The 11,023-nt window shown below is 33.7% G+C and overlaps 1 protein-coding gene across 1 annotated transcript; it reads right to left on the bottom strand.

Moving 5' to 3' along the window:
• Positions 1-970: 970 nt before the first annotated feature.
• LOC140152625 (uncharacterized) lies at positions 971-10,692 on the bottom strand. The gene is made up of 6 exons (XM_072175047.1): positions 10,574-10,692; positions 8,591-8,654; positions 8,048-8,137; positions 7,238-7,444; positions 4,468-4,512; positions 971-2,699 (listed from the first exon to the last, which is right to left on the bottom strand). The coding sequence occupies exons 1-6, from the start codon at positions 10,675-10,677 to the stop codon at positions 2,547-2,549; spliced, it is 663 nt and encodes a 220-aa protein (XP_072031148.1). The 5' UTR covers positions 10,678-10,692; the 3' UTR covers positions 971-2,546.
• Positions 10,693-11,023: the final 331 nt, after the last annotated feature.

Below are 11,023 nucleotides of genomic sequence, written 5' to 3'. Positions count from 1 at the left end.
ATTGAGCAACGTTGGCTTTATCAAGAAAGTGTCATTGAGTTGTTTGGGGATAAATCGCCTGTAGGCACATTCTCCGATAAAGTGTTCAAGTTTGGTCTCAGGAATGGCAAAATGCAAACCACGAAGAATTCATGAAAATCATTTTGAATCGTAAACTTTAATAGTTTCAGAACATGAAACAATGCATGGGTGATTATTTTTAAATACTTCACTTTTGAGCAATATTACTTGTGGTAACGTATCTGTGAAACCCTTTCCCACCTTTGTCTTAATCGTGCAAGTGTAAAAACTTACCGACTTTTAAAATACCCATACTTGATCAGTCATCACCCAATGTACTAAGGTCTGGTATGGTATTTGGCTTCATTTATCACAGTGTTTTTTCTGAGGAGAGTAGGTAACGTGACAACATGAACGTAAAGTCAGGACTTTTTGCCATTAATAGACTTGATTTTTTTTTTACTTTAAAGCCATTGTTTTATATACCACATATATAATATAGCTCTGGAGTGTGCTTGATCCATCACATATGAGAACATTCATCTAGCCAATTATTTTCACAGTTTGTTATCCATAAGAAATATGGTAACGTATCTGTGAACTATATTGGCGACATAGTCTAAACATCTGTTGGAAACATTTAATAACCTGTGTTGTGATGTTTTATATTTATAATTAGGGCACGATACCACTAATGAAAAGTACCTATAATTCCTTTATATGCGCGCATGTTAAACGAGCAGGGACACATTATACAGAACGCACCTTGGCTGGCGACATGGAGGAAACCAATGGATATGCATAATCAGCTTTATTGTTTTATACTTTCTAAGCATGTTACAACCTCTAGCCCCACACATTTTAGAAACTAACTCCTAAGAAGAAGTTATATATTAATAAAAGTCATTTCTTTCTGACGAAACAAGTCTGAATACGAATTGAGAAACTATAAAAAGCAAATAACAAAATGTTCCTTCTTTTATATGAAGTTTATTAGCGGTCGAACTGATTATGGTACAAATAACATATTGAAGTACTATATATGTTATGAAGGTATGTTAAAGGTTACATCTAAAAACCATTCTTAAATGGCACTTAAATAACTTGCCCATTGTTTGTGGTGTTGAACTTGACGCAACTAATTAGATTTCACTAGCCTTTTCCACACAATTTTGCCAAGATAAGAAGAAAAAGTAACAGCCAATCAGCAATATTGTGTGTGTCAGTAATTTCATAAAAAGGTTACTAACTGGTATAATACACACTTTACACAGTGATCATGTATACGTGATTATATATGATAAGAATACCAGTATAAGATGGAACACCTTGTGTATAATTGACGTTACTAATCGTCCGTAAAAGAACTTTAATGGAACTTGTACTTGAATAAGAAACGTTTTTGTGCCTTTTTACGCACAGTAAAGCACAAAGTTCAAATACAAAGAACAAAAGAACAAGTTAATAAGGCGACGATAAAAACATGTTCTACAGGCCAGACTGACCCAGAATTTGCTTTTTGAAGATTTATTTTTAAATTTGGCTAAAATCATGTAAAATCAGCCGTTTTGGGCCACAATTTATTAATTTTGGCTGAACAGTTTTAGAAAAGATTTTGGTGACATTTTAGGGTAATTTTAGCCCCCAGAAAAAACAAAACAAAACAAAAACAAAAACCCACAAAAACGCCTGAAACAGTTTTTTCGTCGCCTAAGGACAATTTATTTTAAATGAACACGATTGCGTATTATTTGAGCACAGACATTGGGCTAATCATAGTCATTAATTACAATGAAGATATAAAGTATACGAGTTATTATTAAACGAATTTGCAGCTGCTTTTTACATTTTAGAAGTTATCGCCTATCACAACTGCATGAGGTTAGTATTTTGAAGTAGGAAAATATACTATGAAGAAAATAAACTATAAAAAGACATCAAAATATACAAATATTTTCCTGAAGGAAGGAAGTACTGATAAAAAAAGCCTTTGGTATAAAATGTTGAAGACAAGAAAGCACTTGAATATCAAAAGTGAAAAAAAAATTTACACAATTAATACATATATATACGCTTGTATTGCTAATATACTTATTTCTTTATCATACTTGCATTGAAGCAGTACACTTCAGCCCATACTTTAAAATAACAACAAAATGTAATATAATTGTTCGCAAATCTGTCCTGCAGAATTGCATATTAATTTGCAACTTGAAATTTTCCCCAAAATATAGCGTTATTTAAAAAAAATATTTCTGGCATTTTAAACATTATTCAGTGCTCCAATGCAAGTAAGTCTATAACAGATAACATTTTGTCTGATATGTATGTCATTCAAGATTATAGTGTTGATTACTGACACTTTGCCACATAATTCAAAATATACAAATTTACCATTGTGTGTTTCTAATATTGGTCAAATTAAAATGCCTATATACATATATGTGAATACATACTTAAAGAAATACACAATTTAGTGAACGCTGTAAGTTTGCGCGAGTTGTATTCAGTAAGTTTTACGGATTTCTTTAATATTCTTAGAAACTTTAGGATATCTGATAATCATTTCCATGTGTTTCTGTTGTATCCGTCACAGTGTCTGTGCGGGTTTCTGGCGGCGTGTCTGGCACTGGTTCTTTTCTCATGGTGCTGTTTTCTCGAGAACTTGTTGATGAATCTTCCTCCATTTTCAAGACACGCTGCAAGCCAAAAAGTGAATCATGATGTGAAAAATTTTACATCTGTCTAAATTGCATTTTTGAAATTTTTTATTCGTTAGTTTATTTAGCCGTAATTTACGATCGTTTTAAATTTGTTGTTATTTTTTGTTCAAACCTGATTTTTTTTGGCATAGTTCACAAGATGTATGTTCCTCAAGACATTTTGGAATAATCCAAAAACTACTCGATCAATTATCTTGGTTTAAAGTTGGAACACATGTTGATTAGTTATGCATTAATTAAGTCAGCGGATTTTTGTTGGTGCCTTTTATCATCTTTACTGGGAAATACATATTTATGATTTTTTTATGCTCCAACTTGTGTTTGTCAGCATTTTCACTTTAAGTGTTGGTCAAGGTGGTCCAACAAGTCGTGTCTTAATAACGACTATCCATAGAAATTTGTTTCTTTAAGGCTTGATCCATTTAATAAATGACTAATGAAATAAAGGAATTGGGTTCCAGCAAAAGAGATTCAACCAAACAAAAGGAACTTTTGGTCCATTGGTTGCATAGATTAATACAACATTTATTGAAATTCTGCTATTTTTCTTAATAACTTAAATTAGAATGAAAAACGTTGAATTTACACATGTTAATGCATACAAATAGTCAATGTAGAAAAGTGCAACTTTTGTTTATGCCTGAAATTTTCACAAATGGCTATATTTCTCACTGAACCATAAAACATGTTTGGAATGTGTAGAATTTGTTGTGTTACTAGGACAACAGTATGAATTGATATCGTAATTAAATTATGACAGTTGTTACTAATATTATTTCATAATTTTTGGCAATGCATAACAAAAATAGAATGATCGAAATCGTATATTATGGCTTTAAATAAATGAACAAAATATTATTAAGGTATTAAAGTAAAGAGTTGTTTTTCCACGTTTGTCATGGAATATTGTTTGGTATCAAGATGGTTGTAAGAAACACAATGTTTTATTAAAAACACGACGTTTCGGACCGATGGTTAAGGGGTACTACACCCCTACCCAATTTTGTGCCTATTTTTGCCGTTTTCTCCAAAATTATAGCGCATTGGGAACAAGCAAGATATGTATATAATAGGGGCAAGGACTACAACTACTGCACTGGAATTTTTTTAATTTCAGCACAGACAACAGTTGTGGAGTTACAGTTAAAAATGAGGGAAAACCAATATTTGAACAGTAAATCAATAACTACTTGCTTTGAGTTGCTGAATTTTCAATACAGTAGTTGTAGTCCATGCCCCTATAATATACATATCTAATTTGTCACCAATGTGTTATATTTTTTTTAGAAAAATGCAAAAATAGGCACGAAATTTGCCCGGGGTGTATTACTTAGTACCCCCTTAAAGGACCATTGATTCGAACCGTCGTGTTTTTAATAAACCATTGTGTTTTTTACAACCATCTTGTACTGTTCTTACTTACTGCCTACAATAAAGTAAGAGACAGGTGAATTAGTTCATTTCATTGCAATTTATTCACTTCCTACAAATTCGTTTTGAGGGGGCTACTGTTAACAACTACACATTCCCATAAGGGATGGTCAAACGCACTGAAAACATTCATATTCAAATAATTAATATAGATATAAATTAAAGTAGACTACAAATCATCACACCGTGTAATTTGTGAATGTTAAATGTGGATGAGTGAATCTTAAAAGTCATATCGTTGCGATCATCATTTATGCTGGGCATTTTATTACCCGGGTCACAAGACGAAATGTGAAAAGTGACAAAGTCTTACCCTATCATCAGAAGCACCCTGTGTCTTTTTGATTGGCCGGCGTGCCTGAAAAAAATAATATTGCAGGTTACTTAACAGAAACAAATTACTCTAAAATCGAGACATTGGTATCTTACACATTTTTCAAGTCTAACAGATATGAAACAGAAAGATTCGAGCAAGGTATACCAACTTGGTGTAGGGAACAAGACAAAGACAAGATAAAAGCTAATGCATATAGTAAACCAGAATGGTGTACACTGTTACTGCACTAGTAAAAATCCAAAACCACAGGGATAGTAGATAAAGGTAACAAAAGTACAACCAACGTTTCGAGCAGATAAACGGGTGTCTACAAAACTAAGACCTAAGACCTAAGACCCAAAAACTAAGACCTACAAAACTAAGACCTACAAAACTAAGACCTACAAAACTAAGACCTACAAAACTAAGACCTACAAAACTAAGACCTACAAAACTAAGACCCTATCTACAAAACTAAGACCTACAAAACTAAGACCCTGTCTACAAAACTAAGACCTACAAAACTAAGACCTGTGACCATTATGATCAATTCAAAAATTGGTGCTGCATGATTTAATTATTTGTTATGATTTAATTATGGCATTTTCCTCTTTGATATTGAGATTTTTCACTGAAACTGGGGATACTTCTTACAAATTTCTGGTGAAATATGGTATTAAAAAACCCACTTTAAAATAGCTTGACACGATGAACATTCCAGTACAATCACAGTCTATGGTACAGTGTGCTTTTTGTCATGAGAGAAAGTGACACCACCGGTGTAGGTGCTAATTGACAACCAAGGGTAGGCCTACTTCCAGATAAGGGACTAGTAAAATTGGACATTGGGGGATCAAATCTTGTGAGTTTCACCATGCATAGCTTTGATCTGATGGTGATGAGGGACAATAAGCCCGGACAATAAGTGATTTAAAAAGCAAATTCAATGTGTGTTGCGGGAGGATATTGCGAACACGCCTAAGCAAACCGATACGTTTGTTTATTTTAGAGACCAATTTATCGGTGTTAACACTCCCAAGTGAGAGAGGGGTCTAACCAAATGCCAAGATATTTAAAACAATTTTCATTTTCGATGGGGTCGTTTTTGATACAAACATTGAGAGACTCTTCGGTCCTGCCTAATTTTTGTTGAGTTGCAAACAACATGGATTTTTTTTTTGACATTCAAAGTGAGGTAGTTATTCTGCAACCATTTGGAAATATGATCCAGCTCTGAATTAAGAGTTCTATAAATCTCTTCGACTGATTTACCCTTTACAAAAATGGCTGTATCATCAGCATATAAATAGACCTTGGAATCAGTTTTCAATAAATTTTGGCATAGGCGTCATACCCCAAATCATGAACTTTTGTAAAATTGTCTAAAATAAAAATACCAATAGCCTTTTAGCCAGAATGAAGATTTTCTTCTGAAAGGTCTGCATTTGAAAAATCTGCACCCCCCTATCTGCGAAATCATGCTGGCTACAGGGTTGTCCGCTAAAAGACCAAAGACCTAAATACTTATCTTTTCCCTGGTCTTTGTGCCCCCATTAAAATATATGATGGTGAGTCCCTTATCATATAGTTTATTTGCTGCCGTGCCATAGCACTGACCAAGGTCAATAAAATGACCATCTATTCCTCATGATACACTAGGATCCACAACATGCTCATTTATCAGGGCACAGTTGTTTAAGCCCAATACATTTGTGCATTCATTGAATGACCTTTGAAAATTTGGGTACAAAAACTCATACTCTACAACTTGAAGTCAAATTTTGCACTGTGATTGTTTTATTGAGGTTATTGAACAATGCCATTGGGATGGGATCACTGTGGTGAAATTAGGGGTGAAGTATGTTCTACAATTACACCATATTAATAATGCAAAAGCCAACAGTTCTAAAGCTGGTACTATTTGGGCTCAACACTTTAATATAATAATTGAGTATAGTAATAATAATTGAGTGAAGTAATTGGCAATAATTGAGTAATGACCAGAACTTTCATAAAAGATTACCATTCAATCATTATGGTCACGCTTCTTGGTTTCTTGTACATGTAGACAGGGTCTTAGTTTTGTAGGTCTTAGTTTTGTAGGTCTTAGTTTTGTAGGTCTTAGTTTTGTAGGTCTTAGTTTTGTAGGTCTTAGTTTTGTAGGTCTTAGTTTTGTAGGTCTTAGTTTTGTAGGTCTTAGTTTTGTAGATAGGGTCTTAGTTTTTGGGTCTTAGGTCTTAGGTCTTAGTTTTGTAGACACCCCAGATAAACCGCCCTTCCCCCGGGGCCCTTCCTCAGGGACAAACAACAAAAGTATATATACAGCAAAGAATTGAATCTAGTTACAAGTGATTAGCAAGCATAAAAGTGAATGAAATCAAAGCAAATAATTAAACCAAGGTAGCAAGCAAAATATCAATACAGAGCCAAAAAATATAGTGTCTCTACTGAAAGAGAGCTGAAGATATAAAAATTGATCAAACGTGTTGTTTTTACGACCAGTGAAGTAGCATTTCCTTGTTTTGCTCTACGTTGTTGTGATGTTCAGATAGGGTAACAAACCGCAGATCCCAAAACAGAAAATTTAATATACTCAAGATTATCACTGTATTTATTGAAATTAAATAAATGTTTTGCCTGTTGTACTATAATTAGTAAGGTTGGAATAGAAATCATCATTTTAAAATCATTTAAATGTATCAACATCGAATAAAAATGAGTTCTTCGTAATGTCTCCAAATTGCAAGTCAAACATCAAAACACTCACCACTGCAACAGCTATTATAAGCAAGATGAGTAGAATACCAGCGCCAACAATGACGATGATTATGATTTGTGTGGTGAATGTTGGCGTTTCTTTGCCATCACCATCGCCATCGCCTTCTTCCTCACGGGGTCCCTCAGATCTGAAAGAATCTGATTTAGCGATGTATGTCTCTCCAATAAACTCAACTGAAAATTCTCCTTTCTTTACCTAATTTGAAACAATAAGATGTAAAATAAGATTGGTAAAATGATGCCACAATGTAGAAATGAAGTAAATAGCTTTATTAAGAGACAATCATATCCATAAGTCCTGACATGTTTTTGAATCTTGCTTTTGTCCAAAATAATATCAAGGTAATGAAAACGTTCTAAAAACTTTTGTTTAAAAATATTACAGCAACGTTTTAAAAAATCAAAATATTAATTGTTAAATATTTTTATAAACGTTTGAAAAATCTGGAATATTGCAGCAACTTTAAAATAGTGTTTGCAAAATGTTAGGGATGAAAGCAAAACTCGACCAGCGGTTGACCGCCGATTCCGTCCGGTTTATATTGTTCTAAACAATGGGAACCGGTGGTCAACCGCCGGGCGAGTTTTGATTTTCCCATTATTAAACGTGTTATACTTTAAAAACAAAAATTACCCAACGTAGGGTCAAACTGTTGAGTGACAATATTTTGTGTCATTTTCTACGCAATGTTTTTACTCAACAACCAAAGTGTTGGTTATGAAATTGTGTGTAAACAGGCAAATTAAAGATCTGCAAAGAATTGAAAGTTTCAAAGTATTTAAACACTACACAATTTACCTTCGTTTCCATGTCAGTGACTGCTTCGTTAACCGTTCCCATGTCATCATCAACAATAGAGAATTCAACTTTGATACTACCAGGTGAAACCTGTAACACAAATTTAAAAACAATTTATGAGCTATCAAATATATTACTGCATATATAATATGTTTGAAATTGGCTATTTCCTGATACTCCTTTTGATAATATACCACTAATACTTTAGTAAATATTCGCCCTACTTAAATGAAACTTTAAGCTTCGCGAACGCACTGTCATTGTAAGGAATATAGTTCAGTATGTTAAAGCAAGAACAGTCTCAGCTCAACCTATGTTGAGTTTTTGATCATTTGGCATCTAAATCATCTACTTTCATCGTTGCGGTTAAACAAAACGATATCTAAATATGAGAAAATTCCGCCCGAAATTAGCCATTTTTCCATTGTACACTGTGTAATAGGCAATTAGTGGAATTGAACCTTTTATGTTAATTGTTAAGCATGTAACTTTTTCGCTTTCAATTCGGATGGGGGGATTGGCAAGTGTGACGGTGCGACTTACATTGACATTCTTGATCGTCACTATCGGAATTCCAAACGTCTTAGATACATCTGATTTGAATTTTCTGTAGAAAAAAAGCATCAGAAGAATGCAAGTATAGTGTAATCGTTTATCTTATTTATTAAATGGTTTTATAAAATATATTTTCGGGTATTATGAAAACTATTTTTTATTTTAGGGTGATAACATTACCCTGATGATTAGGTCGTAAATGCAAAAGATGTAAAGTTCAAACAACATTCTCTCTTATTCAAACCACATTTTCTCTTATTAGCAATGCACTTTCCAAGGGGAGTCGTCAATTAAAGATCTTTTTTACAATGATCTATAATAAATTACTGAGTTTGGCGACTTGGTAAGGCTAAAAACTTCTACGTTTTACATTATTTCGGAAAACGGATTTTTGCGTTGCGTAGAGTAAAGTTGTCCGCACCCCAATAAAACGTCCAATTTTGTTTTTGTTTACGTTAAGGGTGTCAAATTATGTTAATTAGTTTCAAAGCCACTACCAGAGCACCTGCATGCTAAAACTTTTCACGCCAACACAATACACTAATGGTGACATAGCCTGCGGTGTGAGGATATTATGCCTGTAGTCTCAACTATAACATGACACAGTAGAAGTATGCCTGTAGTCTCAACTATTACATGACACAGTAGAAACTCAATTAACATATATTGTTTATTCAACTAATTTATCAACATTAGCATGTATTCTGTGTTTTTATGGAGAACCTATAGTCAACATTAGAGTGTTTGTTTATTGAATTAGTTTGTAAGTGAAACGTTTGAAGGACAAATTAATCAGGGTTGCCAAACCTGTTGGTAACCCAAATGGGTGACTTTTGAACAATTTCACTGAGACTTCCCATATGAACAGATCATGGTTAAGAAAAACACAGCTGCACAGTGGTAAGAGTACGACATATTTATCCAAAATGGGCTAACAAATAAAAAGTACAACAAATGCATAGAAATCTAAAATATCAGATCACCCAGCAGGCCACAGGGGGCCAAGAGGGATGTGAATAAAAGTGTGTTCATCTGCTCAGTGATGTAGCCAGGACTTTTGCAGGAGGCGGGGCAGCAAGGTACATTTCAAGGTGGGGGACAAACTTGGATGAAAATGATAAAAAATGAGCTAAAAGGTACAACAAATTTGTCCAAAATGGGCTCAAAAGTACTGTAGAAACAAATGCATAAAAATCTTAAATATCAGAGCCGCCAGCATCCCACAGGGGCAAGACTTCTCACAGTGGATATGATATGGTGGCAAGAAGACTTGCTTCGATCATGATCTAATTGCAATTTCAAGCCATTGATTTATGTGGAAAAGATACTAAATATTATACTTCTAAGTTCTAAATGATAATCTCCTCTCATACCTTTAATCACATTAAATAAAACATTTACATGTACACAAAATATACAAAATTTACCAACCGCGGAAGACTCTGACCGCGAAAGACGGGTGACCGCTAGTAATTACTATTAAAAACATTGCTATTATTTGTACTACATGGTAGTAGCTGGTACAAACAATAAGGTACATCTACAAAATACTGTAAACATGTTCGATAAACATGGACGCACATGGATATCGTAAATCGTCGATCGCATGTTCGAAAATATGCGTACCGTATGATATATTTACCATTTATGTAATAGTTTGGTTGTAAAAATGGTGGGAGCGTTTGTTATAGGGTGGCTTTAATAAGAGGGAATACGGTAAAGTATTGTGCAAAGTTCCGAACAAGCACAAAATTACCATTCGCAAAGGATAACATTCGCGAGAAGAAATAATATTTCTTAAAGATGAAGCAATATATGAGCGAATATTTTCAGACTTTTTCATAGACCTTGGAAGCTGATACTCTTAGTATGCCTTTCAATGTATGCCCATTTCAGACTTTTTGCAGTCCATGTTCTAACATTCACCCATTACCATGTTAACAGGTCAGTGTGTGAGTATTGAAAACTTACTGTATGAATAGATTCTCTTGACCTTCGATATCTTCGTATTTTCCATTAAGAGTCAGCTTCACTTTCACCAAGTTGCTATATGACGATAAAAGAGTACGAGGCATAAATGATTACATAAAAATTAATATAAAGGTAATTAAGATGAATAAATACTAGTAAATAAAAAATAAAATAAAGAGTTAACATGGTGAACAAAGGAGTTGTACCAGGAGTTGAGTTCATTTCGTAGCAAAGCTTGTGTGTTTCTAGTTCCTTTTTTTGTTTAATTTTAGATCATTTTATTTGTTTGAGCTTTAATGGAAAGGACACGCATTCTGATCCTGATCAATTTGAATGATACTTTAAAGGAATATTGTGTGACTTTAGTGTCCTATATTTAGGGTATGCTTCAATAGAACCACGAAAACGTTTATTTCCAAAGGTTGATTGAATTTTCGAGTTCATAATTGC

The sequence above is a fragment of the Amphiura filiformis genome, chromosome 5 (genome assembly GCF_039555335.1).
Source record: "Amphiura filiformis chromosome 5, Afil_fr2py, whole genome shotgun sequence".
Lineage (NCBI taxonomy): Eukaryota > Metazoa > Echinodermata > Ophiuroidea > Amphilepidida > Amphiuridae > Amphiura > Amphiura filiformis.
Note: the sequence above shows the minus strand (reverse complement) of the source record. Positions and strands in the feature narration are given on the sequence as shown.

Coding starts and splice junctions, on each gene's coding strand:
- LOC140152625 (XM_072175047.1), bottom strand. CDS start 10,677: ATGCCTCGTACTCTTTTATCGTCATATAGCAACTTGGTGAAAGTGAAG. Junction 8,655..10,573: donor CAAGAGAATCTATTCATACA/GTAAGTTTTCAA, acceptor TTTTTTCTACAG/AAAATTCAAATCAGATGTAT. Junction 8,138..8,590: donor TGACGATCAAGAATGTCAAT/GTAAGTCGCACC, acceptor TTTGTGTTACAG/GTTTCACCTGGTAGTATCAA.